General features: G+C 46.3%; 1 protein-coding gene across 1 annotated transcript in view; it reads right to left on the bottom strand.

The window, feature by feature from the left end:
* The window catches only part of COL27A1 (collagen type XXVII alpha 1 chain), a gene marked incomplete at both ends in the record, with an annotated part of 145,221 nt that overhangs the window by 58,909 nt on the left and 69,549 nt on the right, over positions 1 to 16,763 (bottom strand). The window contains 8 exons of the mRNA XM_080356002.1: positions 6,174 to 6,218; positions 7,583 to 7,636; positions 8,877 to 8,921; positions 10,867 to 10,920; positions 11,237 to 11,290; positions 13,202 to 13,255; positions 13,410 to 13,463; positions 14,189 to 14,242. Coding sequence (XP_080212128.1) covers positions 6,174 to 6,218; positions 7,583 to 7,636; positions 8,877 to 8,921; positions 10,867 to 10,920; positions 11,237 to 11,290; positions 13,202 to 13,255; positions 13,410 to 13,463; positions 14,189 to 14,242 — 414 coding nt within the window. The remainder of the gene's footprint in view (positions 1 to 6,173; positions 6,219 to 7,582; positions 7,637 to 8,876; positions 8,922 to 10,866; positions 10,921 to 11,236; positions 11,291 to 13,201; positions 13,256 to 13,409; positions 13,464 to 14,188; positions 14,243 to 16,763) is intronic.

Here is a 16,763-nt window from a genome sequence, read left to right as displayed (position 1 = left end):
TTCAACATCAAGGAGGTTTTCGAACTGCACACTGAAGAAAACATTGAGCATGAACAAACACAGCGGGGAAAAAAGCTACCCTAGAGCAAGGCAACTTCTGGAGTGTGGTCTCAGAAAAGGGAGAGCTTTTCAACCTGAAGTCTCCTTTCTTGGGAAACAGCGAGAAAAGAAGCAAAAGTTTCCTGTCGGTACTCCTGCTTCTTTGCTTTCTTGGTTCCCAGGTGGCCTGACATGTATGTGGTTCTTCGATGTGTGTTCTGCAGCATGAGCATCGCGGTGGTTCTGTTCACGTCTGTGCGCTGACAGTGGAAACGATACCAGATACAGAGGAGCATCCAGCACCCAGAGAGCAGCTGCTCACAGGTTGCACCATTCCTCCTGCCACCAGAAGCCTCTCTCCATGAGGTCACGCTCACAATGTAAAGCTCTAGCACAAAATAACCAGCCTTACTGCTGTTCCTGCATGTAAGGCTCAGCAGACCCATTCAGAGACATAAAACACAATGTGGGTCACTCTCCAATGACTTTTAGAGAGAATAACGTCTGACAATTATTCCAAGCATGAAGAGACTTCAAGCATTAACGTTCCTGATGTATTACAACCAAATGCCATCCTTTGAACAGCACTGGAGACAGGAACTCCTCACCGAGGAATGGTGATGGGCTCAACAACGCCCCTCTCACTCGGATGCTCAGCTGGATTTGCCTCTTGCATAGAGCAGCCACACTGTCTGATCAGGAGCCATAGAGCCCTTGTCACACTGACACGGGAGCAGCATCCAGGTAAAAAGTGTTTGGGAAAAACTCATGAGAGAAAGCAAAGAGCTCAGCAGGTATGTCGGAACCTGGAGTTAGATGCTTGCATTAGAAATTCCTCCAGAGATGATGTCCCAGGAGACCAGCAGGCCACTGTTCCACAGTGGAAATATTGATTCACAAGGCAACAACTACTACCAGGAAAGCTCTACTGTGTTACCAGGTGCTCACTGTCACCAGTCCTTCTGACATCAGCACTAAATGGTCTTTGCTGTGTCCAAAGCTGATGCATTTCCAGTGCACAAACACATCATTGGGGCTGGGCTGCGTGGACAAGACACATGAGAGCAAAGTGCTGGGCTCGGAGCAGGTTGCCCAAGGCAGGAACCAAAGGGGGAGCAGGCAAATTTGCAACATTTGCATATGCAAGGTTGCCACTGGGTGGCATCGCTGAAAACCACTGAATCAATTATCTTTCCAATTAGACACAAGTGCAGATGCGTAGCTGATAACTGTATCCAGTTACTGAAGTCTTCCAGTAGCCCAAGGCCACGAAAAAGGCAAATCTTAAGGCAGAGGAGAGAATAGCAAAGCAATGAGATAAAACCAGGAAATGCTTTGCTAGGCAAAAATAAGATAATAAAGCAAGAAAAGAATAAATCTGTTATTTCACTTCCAATTTCTCAGAAGATCTACAGAACTCTCTCTCCCTGGGAAGATGCTCTCCCGAAGATGTGTCTGGGTTACTTAGGTCAGTCCCTGCAGAAGAAGAAAGATCCCTGCTCTTGCAGCAGATGTTGTTACCATTCAGAATAAGATTGATTTAAAAACACGCAAACCCAGGCTTGAATGTTAATCTTCTGATACAGTGTCCACAACAGCATCAGGTTCCAATCAGGTGTTTAAAAGATGCACAGATTAGGTTCTTAGGGACATGGGTTAGGGGTGGACTTGACAGTTTTAGGTTAAGGGTTGGGTTCGGTGACCTTAAAGGTCTTTTCCAACCAAGGTGATTCTATGATTCTAAAAAGTCTCTAAGGAATCTGGGTCATGAAGCAAGGTACACGGGCTGTGCTTCCCAGCCAGCCTGGTGCTGCTCTACAGATGGTTTGCAGAGCATGGACTGCAACTTGCCAGGCAGCCCCAAAACCCAACGCCCCGCTGGGACCCCTTTCACTGTCACATGTGCCGTTTGTTGTCACAGCTTGTGCAGAAACCTGCTGGCACTGCCAGCACAAGCGGGGTACAGGCAAACACCCCAAAGCAGGGGAAGTTCTGTCTGTGCTGGTACATCGTGTTCCTGCTCAAGGGAAGATGTCACTGCTCCCCATGTCCCCTGCAAGAGGAGCATCCCGTGGTGTCACCGTGGTAGAACAGGGACCGAAGCGAGATGCAGAGCAGGGACCCTGTGATGTGCCCAGGCTTCCAGCACAGGAGCTCTAGAGCACTTGCAGCCAACCCTGTCTGTGCTGGGCTAAATGAACTAACGTTGGTGTGTCTGCAAACAGACACAAATGGAGATAGCTATGTCTAGGCAAAATAAATCTCCGTAAATTATTGGGATTATATGAAACAACTAGAGGAGATTGGGTAACAGTATTCTTCACCGGCCAAAATGGGACAGACGCTAAAGGGAACACAAGCTGCAAAAGATTTAGGTTTTACGCAGCAGAAAAGCCACCAGTGGCAAATATTAAATCAAAGCAGAATGGATTGTGGCCATTACGCTGAAATGGCTGCGGTGTAACATATTTTTCCCAGGTTCTCAGGGTTGACAAGAAGCCCCGCATCAAACGCGACTCCAGGCAGTGTGTGTAATGATGCACGTGAAGTCCCAGCAGCGGTGGCTGCCCGGATAAAGGGCCACAGTATACAGGAAAGAATGTAAAACATTTATATTAGACGGGGAGTTCAGCATGTCGCTCATGATTCAGTCTGCTGTGTTCCCCGGCCAAGGGCATGGCGGAAAAAGGATGGAGATTGTTAAAAAGTTGCTGGGGGCTTGAGGGGAAGGAAAAGGAGGGGGACTGGCGGGTTGTAATTCCTAACTCCTGTCTGGCTTTCCCCATTTATTGTCCGGCCCTGTCATAATTAAGCCCCCCCTCTTGGCTGCATCAACGGAGAGCAAGTCAGCAATGAAGCCTTGCATAAATCATAGCCCATTTGAGAGAAACAACCGAAAGGCGAGCCCAGCGTGAGCAGGGTCTCCCAGGGACGGGACCGCCAGTCGCTCCCAGCAGGAACCGATCATGGCCTTTCTGTGTTACTGGTTCGCTAGAACTCAAAACAAAACAAACCAGGGACAAAGGACGGGAGGGAGTAAATGCACAATCCTCCCATTCAGATGAAAGAAAGGGAAAGTAAAACAGTAAATATAACAGTTTAAAAGGAGGACGCTCTGACCCGCAAAGAAAAACCATGGGGTTTAACCCCCTGTGCACCGGAGCCTGGGGCTGCGTTGGGTTCCAACTGCCCTTGGGGGAGTGAAGGATGGAAAGGGGGGACACGCTGCAAAGCACCTGGTCAGGTCAGCAGGGCTGCACACAACACAGTGCCCGTAAAGCCCTGAATGAGAGATCTGCAGCTCAGAAAGATGCTCTGGAGGGAAGGTAAATGCACTGGGAAAGGTGCCACTGCTGCTCTAAGATGTGGGAAATGCTGGTGCAATTCCCCGCTCGCTTCTCAGTGACACATCTGACCGCGGTTGAGTCAATCCATGTCTCCACGTGTCAGACCCCACCTGCAAAACCAACACCACAGCACAGCCCTCCTTTGTGAGAACACCACAAGGAAAATACAGTAGGGAGATAACTGGTGGCACTGGTTTCCTTTGACTAATTATTTTAGAATAGCGTCTGTGTCAAGGTTTAAGGACAACAGGCTTCTTCCTTGTGGGAAGAGATGCCCCCAAGGGGCTGTGGAGTGACTGCCCACCCCAGCTTGATGTGATGAGTGTGTGGTGGACCCCACCATCACCCTGCGAGTGAACAGGGCTGTCACTTCTGTGCTGTTCCTGCCATGACAGTACCTCCTCACTCCTGTTACGGATGTAGATCAGCCTTAGCCTCTTCCAGCACTGATATTTTCAGTCTGTAGGACAGAGCCAGGGGGCCCATGCGCTTGCCATTCCACAGTTTGCTATCCTGTCTGCTGCAGGGTGCTACTGCTTCCGCAGAGCTGCCTGAACTTCAGCATGGACATCTTGGTGACATCTTTCTGCTCTGGAATAGGAAGGCTGGTGGCCTGGGCCTGTTCTTCTTCATATTCTTCTGCTTCCATCTACTGGCAAGGAAGGGTTAAATCACACATTTCCAGGGTACAGGGGAGCCCAGCAGCTGGAGTCCTTCCAGCACGTGAAGACAACAAGCATCTTATGAATGAACTTCCCGAGTCAGTGTCCTTGCAATGGAAAAATAACACATCAGGGACTGCCCTGTGGCTCTAAAACCTTGTTTTTCCAATGAGAGCTCAAGTGTCACTGAGAGTCTTACAGAAACTCCCATGTTTGCCTAAACAGATGTCCCTAAGAAAGGGAAGAGGGCTCCAATGAGATGGATGGCGGATCTTTTCTCATGCTGTTATATTGAGGCTTCCACTCAGAGAGAACCCATATGGAGGCAAGCTGGAAAAGTTTGATGACTCCTATTGTGCCTATGAAACAGAAAACATTGAGGCCTCCACAACAGAATACAGGGTGAGGTGAAGGTGTCTTTTAGTGCCTTGGGTAGCCCAAACTCTCAGAACTCTGCAAAAAAACCAACCCAGCCCCAACACCAAATGCTGAAGCTGAGGTGGAGGGAGGAATGAAAACCCAACACTCCAGCGTTGTTCAGTCAAGGTGTGATGGGAAAGGAGGTTATTTCTCACTAATCTGGTGTGACATTTTTGTTCTAATGACTTGACTGGTATGGAAATGGAAAATCTTTCTGGGTGATATTTCTGGACAGAGACTAATTGACTAAGAATAATACAGGCAGCTTTCACACCACTGTGCTGGGTTCCGTGTCAGAGGAGGCCAGCTGTGTTTTCTTTCTGGTGAACAGTGCCTACAGTTTTCATCCAAGGTCAGTCCTGAGGGATGTTAAAGAATAATAATCCTAATGATGTTTTGTCCTTCAAGGGCAACATCTTGTTACAGATCACGAAGCACTTCTAAATATTCATTTTAACTGTAATACAACAGTCTCCATAGGTGCCACCTGAGAACAGGAGACATTGTGCTAAGGACTGCTCAGAGCTGTCTCACACCTTCCACAGAAGGGAAACTGAGGCACGGAGCACTGGAAAGTGCTGCCTGAGATTGTGCAGAATCTGATAAAGCTGCAGTTAGAGCTCAGATGTGTGGAACAAGTTCGCTTCTTCAGTTGTTGCTCTTCATGGAGTAAATTGTTACCCACAACATAGAAATGGCTCTAATTTCCAAATAGAAATAAATATCCTTGATGAATATTGAGACTCATCAGATTGCTGGTACTGAAAAGGATCCACCTTGTTTTTTCAGGCTTGCTTGTTCAGAAAATCATGGAAGACACGACACCCACCTGTTGCACACAGGGGAAAGAAGAGCCAGAGAGGCTGACGAGCTAAACCAAACCAAACCAAACTAAACCAAACCAAACTGGCTGACCATTGGGTAAGGAAAGTGCTGGGCAGGAAAGCTATGCTGAGCAGCAACACCCTCTTTGCCAGGGCCAGCTGCTGCTGCCAGCTTGGTGTGGTCACATAGGAACACACAAAACATGTTGGAGGCTGCGCAGCTGCAATTTCAGGGTTGGTGGTGGAGAAGTTGGTTGGTTTCAATCACAGAGACATGGGAACAATTGTTTCTTTTTCCTTGATGCCTGTGGTTCCCCTGAAGCCTTCAGGGATGATGCATGTCCCCTGTTACCTCAGCAGAACATTCTCTCTTGCAGTACAACACAATGCGGCTCAGTGCCTCTCTTCCTCAGGGTCCAGTTTCTTCAGTTGCTGTCTCCTCTGCTCCACAGTGGGAGTCAAAGCAGCACAGTGCCCAAAGCAGAGGATCCTACCCTTAAAACCTACATAGGCAAAGCCTGAAAATTGCCCTTTTAGGGATAAGAGCAATACAAAGAAGTGTGTGATCTCTTTCCTAACCAAGCCGGCCATACATGCTGTACTGCTGCCAGCACTGACAGCACATCACCCCAACTGTGACTGCCTTGCAGCACTCTGCCTATGGAAAGACCCCCAGTTTAAAACAGATACCATGGTCACTGTCTGTGATGGTCCCCAAGAGCTTCAGCCAGACTAAGAGCATCCCAGCTGGAGCACCAGGACAATGGACAGGCTTGAAGCAGCCAGAAGCCCTGACTACTGTTCTCTGTCTGCCCTCTGGTCATTTAAGAGACATTTTACAGAGGAGATTGTCAAACAGACATGGAAAACAAAGAGTTTACCTGCTCACCAACTTTCCCTGGTCGGCCGCGGTTTCCTGGCTCACCCTGCAGGACAGGAGACAAGGCACACAGGTTACATGGTGCTCCCAGACCCTCAGCACAACACAATTCTTTGTACATCCATGATCTGGGGTGCTGTGTGTGAGTTGTAGAAAAATGGTAAGAAATATCATCTTACAAAACCCACTGTGACTTAAAAGGTAATCCAGAGCAAGCAATACAGCTGACATGGAACAAACAGCTGGTCCTGCTGTGGCAAAATAACCTTCACCAAACCAAATTTGGACATTGAAACATAAGCTGTCAACTTTCTGGTGGCATTATCCCTGTGTTTCATAAGGCATGAGCTCTCATCAGAGATGCTCCTGAAGATGGGGTGTTTCTAATCCATAACATTTTAATCTGAAAGACAGAGTAAGACAGATAGATGAAGACAGAAACACATCAGCAGCAGGGAAAGAGTAGGAAAGGACATTGATCAACCAAAGGATTTGGAGAGCACTGAAGAAAAGCAGGAGTACAGACACCAAGGGGAGGTGTAGCTCCTGAATGACAGAGAAGAAGGGATCCGACATAATTCACCTGCTAGTGGAAGTGTCGCGAGAATAAAAGACAACCCAAATATTCCCAGGCAATGCTGCACCCTGATTCTGCTCTTGCGAAATCTCAAATATCGGTACGTTACTGCCACACGTAACATCCACATGAGAACCATGGAAAGAACCCAGACGAGCTAAATCACAGTGCAGGATGAGGGAAATTCAGAGAATGAGAAAAATGAGGGGTGAAGAGAAAAGCAGGAGGAAGGGGAGAACTTCAGGCTCACTGGGGATAAGGGCAGCCGTGCACAGGCCATGCCGAGGGCAGGCTCACCGCTAACTGGTATTGTCTCGGGGTGACGGCAGCTGTATTTGCTCAGTAGGCAGATACTCCAGATGTGCTGCCAGACCACATTTTTGCTATTTACTGTTTGAAGAGGTTGTTTTTGTTGGGTTTTCTTTCCTTTTGAGTGTGGGTTTGTGGACCGGACTGCCCTTGGATGGCTCCTGCTGCTAATTAGGCAGCAGAGATAGGAATGATGTGCATTGTTTTAGAACAAATCGTGGAGAAGCAATGGAAAATAAGATGAGATGACGGAGGGGGGTTGGTTAGTATGAAAGGAGGACCACACTTGTTTATAACAAAGCACATGGCTTAAAAAATGCACCATCGTTCTTTTTGCTGAAGAAACCAAGCAGAACCAGAGACCTTAAAATTCAGAGAAAATAAGAAGTCCTCAGTTCCACTTGTCCTCTCTGGAACAAATACCCTAGGCTGGGAGCATGATAAAGCTGAGAAAAGATACTTCCCTCTTCTTTTCCTCCCTTCCATCTACTGCTTCTCTGATCATGAAAAAACTCTTTCCTCACCTTGGGACCATCAGGACCAGGTCTTCCCGGAAATCCCTTCCGGCCAGATCGACCCTGAAATACATGTAAGAACAATAAACAGCGTGTCTGTGAACCTGTGTGGTGCAGCTTACGAGCAACGCTCCCCATGGATTCAAGGTGCTAGAGATGGCGCAGTCCTTACAGAGGCCCAGGCAGCACAAGAGGAAAGCTCCGTGTCTCAAGTGACACCACGTTTGACGTGCCCAGGTAGCTACTCCAAGGTTCAGCCCATTTCTGACCCTCCAGCTCAATTCCATTGCTTAAACATCACATCAGAAACATTATGCATGGACTATAAGAGCTTTGTTGCTGCACTTCAGTTGATCATGTGCTGCATTTATTCTGCTTCCAGCAGTTTTCTTCTAGCAATGCCAGCGACGACACCAGTAGCCTGAGCATTCAAAGATGGTGCTTCCCTAGTGTTGGCCATATAAGCTTCTTATGGGCTCCATCCCTGGCATCCAGAGAGAATTTGGGAGCAGGACTGGCCTTACAGGCTGACATTCACAGCTACAGCCCAGAAAAGCAGAAATAAACCTGCAGACCAAGATGGTTTTTGTTGAGCCTTCCCTTCAAATAGAAGAACACTTCTGGTGCTGTCTTAGTCACTGCAGTAGCTGGATTTGTTATGTTGCTCCAGAATGTAATAGAAGTGGCTACCAGAATAGTAGAGGAAATGCAAGATAAAACATTTATTTTCTGACCCACCTAGAAGCTCCAGCACAGTTACCAATTTTCAAGATATTTTACTATTTTGCAACGGTAATTATATACATAACCATTACAAAATCCTGAACTGGCAAGCTCACAGATATAATATTCTTTTTGCTGCTTCTAACTGTGTTTCAGTGATACATCACTGTCTTCAGGGTGATGTGGAGGTCAAAAAGGACTCTGACTGTCTGGGCTTTTATCTTGCTTTTGCTTCTGCTCATTGAAAAATATTATAAATCATGGAAGAAATATCGGGACTGGTTACAGAGATGGTTTCCAGTCAATGTAGTTTGTCTTGAGGATGAGCTATTCAAATATTAGAGGGTTTTTCAAGGTCTGAGACTTTAAGACTCCCACTCGACACCCTGTGCAAGACACTTCCTTGACTTTCAGCCATCCTGGCTCAAGCAATTGGACCAAGCCCTGGACAACACAATATTTCTTAGAAGGGCAGATGACTTTCCAAACCAGGAGGTTTGAAGCTTCATGTTAATGTAACTACAATTCCATTGCAATGTCAACAGAGCTGATAGTAACTGAATAAATGACTGGCACCTACCTCTGGACCAGGGACTCCTGGTGGTCCTACGGGTCCTTCATCTCCCTGAGGTGAAAAGAAATTAAAATAAAGGGCAAAGTAGTGACAAAATTTGGACTCATCATGTTGCAAGAATGAAAGGTCTGCAGTATGAGCAGCAGTTAAACACAGGCTGTGTGCTCAACTGCCACATCTTAACAACCGAGTCCTTCTTAATCTTAGAGCAGGCAGCTCAGCATCTCTGAGGTTTCTCATCTCACTTTCCCATCTCAGGAAAAGAAAAGTCTGAAGTCAAGTCCTGCCAGTAAAGGCCATCCAAACTTTGACCAGAGTCAACACCAGTTGAGTGGGCCTATCATGGGCTGGATTTGGACCATGGGGTACCCTGGACAGGCTCACAGGACTCTGTCTCATTTGATTTGGCAGAGATACGAATGCTGTAGAGCTCTCTACTCTCTTTCTTTCTTTTCTTCTTTCTTCGTTCTCTTTTTTGCCCCCCACAAAAAGGATGTTGCAAATTTCCCACAGAACCATTTGGCAACTGTACGAAGGTTTCCCTTTTGCTTTCAAATGGGACTACACATGCTGCAGGATGGAGCTATCTCAAAATCTCACACAGCAATTGGACTCGGTCCTCTCCCTTGGCTCTACACCAATTTCTAATGTGATAGGATCAGATCTATGGTTTCTAGGAGACCTTCAATTAAGCCTCACAAAAATTATCTCAAGTGTCTAAAAGCAACTGCCAAGAGAGAAATTAAAAGCTCCCTTGGCAGCCGCAGCTCTGGCTGTTCTCATGTAGGTGGTCAGCCGTGGTAATGAAGTGGCACGAGCTGGAGATGGGGCTGGAAGTCAGGAACCCAGCAAAATGGGCTCAGACAAACCACCCACGATACGACACGTTTCTAAAAATATGTAACTCACAGCCTCGACCTCCTGCCTTGGGTAAAAGCAACGGTGAAGTCACCGTGGTGTGGGTTTGTGCACATTCAAAGTCCTTCAGCACAGCTCACGTCCAACTCCATGTCCGTGTCTTCAGTCTTACTTTTACACTCACTAACTAGAGTAAATTGAAGGCAGCTTGGTCATGCCTGCCTGAACCTGGAATGCAGGGCTTCAATTCCATTTGTAAATTGCCTAGAATGGTTTTTTTTTCCCTATTTCAGTGCAAATAAATGAGCTAATTTGCATTAATCCCATTCAGAGAGCAAGCAAAAGAGTTCCCAGAAAAAGTGAAGAATTATTAGTACTATTAGACGAATCTGCCCACGCGTGTGCTAAGTATTATTTGCACAATGCCTCATGACTCTGGACAAACAGCTTATGCTGCCCTATAGGAGAAGAAACTCCACTGAAGTCACTGGAGTTACAAGAGGATAAACAGGGCACTCAGGCCTTTGCTGCTGCTATAAAGTATTTGCATCTCCAGGACAAGTAAATCAATCACAATTGTCCCTTTTTCGTGACTGCGAGTGGGATGAAGCTTCAAGTTTTCCATGATGCGGTAAGTGAAAGCTGTGAGCTCTGGGATGCTGGGGAAAACCATTATTTGCAGAAGAACAATTTAAATGTATCTGCTCTTTTTACAAAAGGGTATTGCTCTGTGTGAGAAAGTGCAGCTTGCAGGTCTCACAGCTGAAAGAAAACACACTTAAAGGAGGCAAAAAGCACAAGGCAGGTCAGGGCATGCCTGGGCAAGGGGATGTGCAGGGAAAAGGGCACTAACACCTGTTCTAGATGGATGTGGGGGAACAGACTTTAAAAGAAAAGCCAACGCAGGGTTTAGGGTCAGCAGATGCCAGCAGCAACTGGAGCAAAGACCACAGGACCACAACTTAGTGGAAACTCCTCTTCTGCGCGTCTCTGATCAATGAATATAAATAACCATCTGCTTCTAGATTAAGAGGGACAGGAGGACTTCAAGTTGCAGGCACCATTTCGGCATGCATTAATCTTCAAAATTCAATGTTATTCTTTAAATCTAATCTGCTTTTGGTTTGAAGACACTCACCTCTTGTCCAGGCAGCCCTCTTGGCCCAGGTAAACCTCGTGCTCCTGGCTTTCCCTGAGTAAGTACCAAAGGAAAAGATACTCAGAAAATAGAAACATAAGCTCAGAAGGGCAATTAAAATCAGAAAGTCTCTTTCACAGCCACGGGACATCATCCAATGTCAATTTTGTTACAGAAAAAAAAAAGAAAGAAGAAAAAAAAGAAAACCCTGCACTTGGAGGGACCTCAAGCCAAACAGACAGAGCTGCAAGGCTGGCCAGGACAAGCTCTAGGAATCTCCAGGGCTTTCTCTCTCTCCCCACATCCCACTACTTTGCTTTCCCTGGCTGCCTCCCACCCCACACTGAGCTCCAGTCTCTGCTCCACTCACCTTCAGGCCTTCCGGACCATTTTCTCCAGGAGGGCCAATGTCACCTGGGAAGCCCTAAAGAAAATGAGAAATAGTCAAGGGGGGGAATAGGTAGACTTTTGCCAAGTCACAATCCCTGTAGGCATTTAAACGAAGCGTAGATGAGGTTTTTTGGGACATTGTTTAGAGGTGGACTTGGCAATGTTGGGTTAGCGGCTGGACTTGATAATCTTAAAGGTCTTTTCCAAGCAAAACGATTCTGTGGTTCTATGGTGCGTGGGTGACCGTGTGGCTTCTACAAGGAATGAAGCAAGACACCGGGAGCAGCGCTATCAGTTCAATTCAAGAACAGCCTTTCCCAGCAGTTCCCTTTAGGTCCATCTTCTTAGCAGATTTATTGCTGTGAGGGCCTCTCTGTCATCGCACAGCTAAAAATGGCAATTTGGGGTTTTAATTAATCTTTATGAGTCAACGCATAATCTCGCTGCTCCAAGAAACGAACTGCACAGCTCAGCGACAAAGGGAAGCAGGCGAGGAATTAGGAAAGGTGCTGACATGCTCGTTAGCTGCTGCCTTCAGCCAGGCAGCGACTCCTTTCCACCCACCAGCCCTTCGCCGAGGAAACAAAGGAATCTGCGGTCATTTCCAACAGCAACAAAGAGGAACGATTGCTAAGTGGCAGCACTCGACCGAGAGCCCTTCCAGATCCAGCAAAATACCAGAGTACCAATGAAGGCAAAACAGAGCATCGGTTATGCTGGAAGTGGCTCTCCAGCATCTTACAGATGTTGTCTGGTTGCTTATGAAGGAGAAAATGACAATGTGCTGGGGGAAGCTGATCCTGCATTTAAGGTATCACTGTGAGAATTTTTTTGGTAAGGGGAGTAAGGGTCTTTTTCTACTCAAAATGGTGTTTTGTGGGGGAAAACCTGAAAAAACCCTTCACAATATCTATGACAAAAAGCGGAAGGAAAAACCAGGAAACCATGAGATGCAGAACAGAGCAGGAACCCATCCTGATCCTCCCTACCTCATCACCACTCATACACAAGAAGAGAGTGAAGCGTGACATAGAGAAGAGGAGAGTAGGTGGAAAGAGAGATGCAAGAATCAAGAAATGAGTGTTCTGCCCCACAAAAACAGCTGGAGAACAACTTCAAGGGCCAGAGAACAACACAGCGAGTAGAAAGACCAGTGTCCACAGAGTAAGGCTGGTGGCTGGGAGACAGCCCGGGGCTCTTGCCAGGTTAGAGACAATCTTTGGGGACTGACCTTTCTGAATGAGAACAGAACAAGATGTTACATTTAGGACTTGCACAGGAAGAAAAAGGCTTGGAATGGTAGTTGGAGATGAGGAAATCTGAGTGCAGGGTGGTCAGAGGGCACAAGATGGACAGTTTGCTCCATCTTCCACTTTGAACAAAAGTGGATCTCAATTCACTAAATAACAGTAAATTCTACAACACAGCAAAGCTCTTTCTGGAGCCTTGATGCACTGTTGTCCTAGAGCAATTCATCTGCCCATCATTAGCGAAGGTTCTGACTCCAGAACACACTGGTTTTGGGCTGGTAAATGTGTCAGAGCTCAGGTCTCACGGTGAGTGGTGGCAATGGCAGCTGTCCCCTCTCCCTATGGGGCTGGGTGCCCACACGGGAGACAGCGTTTAGCTCTTGCTTTTCCTATGAATTAGCAGCAGCTATATGCATATATGCCTCCTAATCAAAACCCTGTGTGGGCCTGTCTGTGCGTGGCTCGAGAGCTAAAAACCTCCAACGGAGAAAGGAGATAGACATCTCCAAATGCCACAGGGGTGTTTATCAGAGAGCTGGTTCCCAGTGGGGCTGCAAGCTGCAGACACCGAATAACTCCTGCTGCAGAGGCACAACGAGATGGGAGAGATGTTATCGCGTGGCTTTGCTGAAGAAAGGATGCTGCAGACGTTATTGAAGCAAGGAAAGACGTGAGAGGGAGGTGGTGGGACATACCTCAGGGCCGGGTGGTCCTGGAAACCCAACTGGACCTTTGTCACCGACTTTTCCCTGCAGAAAGCAGAAAAACATGGAGAAAGGTGAGCTGACTCCTGGCTATCGGCTTTTCTGTTTAGAATAGCACAGCTCCACTGAGTTGTCTTTCCAGCTGGGCACTGAACCTTCAGACAGGACATGAGGAAGCAGAGGACACTTGGTTACTTACCAGGGGACCTGCTTTCCCTCGTGCCCCGGGGGCCCCGGGCAAACCCTGGCTGCCCTGAGAAGAGACACACACACACTTTTATCAGAAAACACAATGAAGCATTAAAAACCACCAATTCCCCAGCTCCAGCTCCAGTTTCTGCAGCAGAGAAGCACTTTCTAAGGGTGAAACTCAGCCTGCAAGGAGCTGGGACAGTTGCATTAATGTCAGTGAGATGTTTCTGCTAAAGCCAGGCTGAATTTAGCCCTGAAGAACATACGGGCTGTTGCAGTTAGTCATGGCTCAGAGCCACATATGCCCCAGCGCAGTCCTAAGTACAGAATTAGCCAGCTGAAGTGAGTATCATGTTGTAGTCACAGGGGAAAAGTAATTTGTTTAGAAGTTATTCACAGTGTTACGTGCTTCACTGGGTCGGGGTTTGAGTTGCTGCACTGGGCAGGCAAAATCTCTGAGTCTGCAGCTGCTGGACCACACACATTCACACCCATCCCCATCAATTCCACCCATCGCTTCCCATTTCTGCATGAAGATACGGCTCCTTTTACAGAAAGCCCCCAGTAGAACTGCTTATATTATGAGTAACAACAAAATCCATATATCGACGTGAACTTTAGAAAGGCACAGTGTGCCCCAATGAGAATTACATGAGCAGGGGAACCTGACAGCAGGATGTAGCTACTTTCAGCTCATCATGGCTTAAGATGAGCTGGGAAAGCTGGTAGCCGCACATACTGCTATGTAAGGGGGAAAAATATGATGGAGAAAAGAAGAACAATTACCTTGTCTCCTTGGAAGCCGATGTCTCCTGGAACACCTGCTGCTCCCTGATCACCCTGAATACACATCACCAGAGAGTTAAAATAGGCACCAGCACCGGCCGAAACGCCCAGGTAGATGCTACCAGTGCATTCTACAGCAAAAGTCTCATCACTAGCTCCATTCAAAACTGAACTGCTGGCAAACCGCAGATCCTATGAACTGTAATGCCCATCCTGAACAAAGTATGTATTTCCCAACATTGATTCTAAAGCGAGAGATGAAACTGCAGGAGAGAGAAAAAGATGAATTCCCAAGCATTGTGTTTCTATAGAAGCTGCAGGGAGAGAGACTTCTTTCCTCTGGGTAACAGCAACTGCGAAGGTGTGGAAGTGTTAAAATTCAGCTGAACAGAAGAGCTAGTTCAGTTTTCAATGAATGGACCTTTTCTCTCAGAAGGCTCTATAGAAAAGAAAACAATACTCAGGGCTCCTGTGAGTGTATCCTAGTGCTGGCACCAAAGATCTATCTTCTTCTATAAGAAAACAAGAGTAACTTCTAGTTATTCTTCAGTATCATCTCATTGCCAATGTCTAGGCTGAGATTCTCAGGGAGGGGTAGGTTGGTGTTCATTGGGATGGGGATCCCATCGTTGAGCATACCACCACTGACAATATTTCCTAGCCAAGTTGTTTTTCTTCCCCCTTTTTGGACCATGCAAACAGATCCTGACACTCTGGTTAGAAATAAGCATCCCTGAAGGTTTTGTTAGGAGCGCTGGGTTATCCTGTATTGTCTCTCAGCCCTGCTGTCAGGACCAGCTGACCTCCTGATGTCCCTTCCAACCTCATTTATTTAGTGATTTACTTAAACAAAGGATGAGTCAATGACAGGGCAGAGAAAGGAAAATTCTACTTGGAAGGCCAGAGGAAGAAGGGCTATAAAAACTTGGTACCCTGACAAGACCCAACAGAAATAACTGTTAGAGGAACTCTGTCCCATGCACAGCACATCCCTCTAAACTTGGCTGCCTAGGAAGGAAACAAACCATTTGAGAGCAGAGAATTACGTGTTTAAACATAGTCCACATGGAGCACATATGGACTCCTGCGACAGAGCCAAAGTCTACAAAGAGATGACAGAGGATATCTCCTTCTTCTCAAACAAAACCCACCCACTTGTTATCAGGGAGCTGAAATAATTCTAACTACTTCAGAAACGTGCAGGGGATAATGAAATTGTCAATGGTTAAGGCTTGAGTTGGGAAAGGCTTTTTGGAGACAGCTTTTTCAGAAGAAAAACAATGAAGAACTATGCAGATTCAATGATGGAAACATTTCATGGATTCATGCTAAATTTGCTTAAATGTTTTGGTAAATGTTCCCAGGACATTTCGCTGAACCATCTTCAAAACAAGTCTTTTATAGAGCAAAATTGGAATGTTGCTCTCAAAAAAAGCTAAATGAATTTTATTAATTTAGTTTGTAAGCTAAAATATTTTAATTGGAGTCAAATAACCAACTTTAACTTTTTGCTGCATCTAAAGTATTTTCCATATTTTTTTTTTGGGCAATGCAAGCAAATGAAAATAAAATAGGTTATTTACACATCTTCAGTTCAGATGAACCCCAAGTATCAGATACAATAGAGACCCAGCTCATTTCCAGCCGTTGTCAGATTTCTCTTATCTTCTCTGAATTTTCTACTTGTTTTATCTAGTCCAAGGCTTAAAACACTGAAATCAGCAGGTTTTAGCACCTTTGCTAAAAAAATATTAGCAGTTTTCTACCCAGACAGTTTAAGTGGCCACTGAGTTAGTGTTTTAGAAGAAATACTTGGACATTAAGAAATGCCTATTGGGAAATGGGGATTAGAGTGGGTAAGAAGGAGCAGGTAAGACAAAACACACCTCTTATCTTTAGCTGGGCTCCAGGCAACATGTTCACATGCTACGGCAATAGCAACAGCAAAATGTCATGGCATGAATGATCCGTCTGCAATGGTCATTAATTAATATCTTAACCCAAAAAATGAGGACTAGGGCATCCCCTTTCACCTGCCTTGAGCACAGTCAATCTGGAATTGTGACTTGGGGTGTGTGTCCTTAATGTGAGGGAAAAAATGAGGAGGAAAGAGGTCAGGAATGTTTATTATTAGAAAAAAAGAAGTGATGCCCATATGATGAAAAGGGGCTGTAAGGACTTTGCTCATGAGGAGGGGGAGGGAAGTAAAATCTGAAATGACAAACAGGATCTGCCCATGGGATTTTGCCTATGTTTCGTGTTTCACCCATAAAAAGAAATGCAGCTTCAGGGACCCAACACTGCATGGAAAGGGGACTATGAGGGAAGGTACAGATTTGCAGGAGCAAGGTGGGTTTGCTGTCTGTAGGACACAGAGGAGACCTTTGTGCAAAACACTCATTTTGCTCTTGATTGGACATGTTTTTTTCCAAGACTTTCTGCTTGGCAATATAAAGGGAGCTAAGACTGCAAGACTACTACAGGTATTTAACTGTGTCCTTCACAAGGTACAGATGTCCTGAATCACACAACTGCTTAGAAGAACAACCAACTGGGATTTCCACCTCCTCCAACG

This window comes from Nesoenas mayeri, assembly GCF_963082525.1.
Source record: "Nesoenas mayeri genome assembly, chromosome: 18".
Taxonomy (NCBI): Eukaryota; Metazoa; Chordata; class Aves; order Columbiformes; family Columbidae; genus Nesoenas; species Nesoenas mayeri.
Note: the sequence above shows the minus strand (reverse complement) of the source record. Positions and strands in the feature narration are given on the sequence as shown.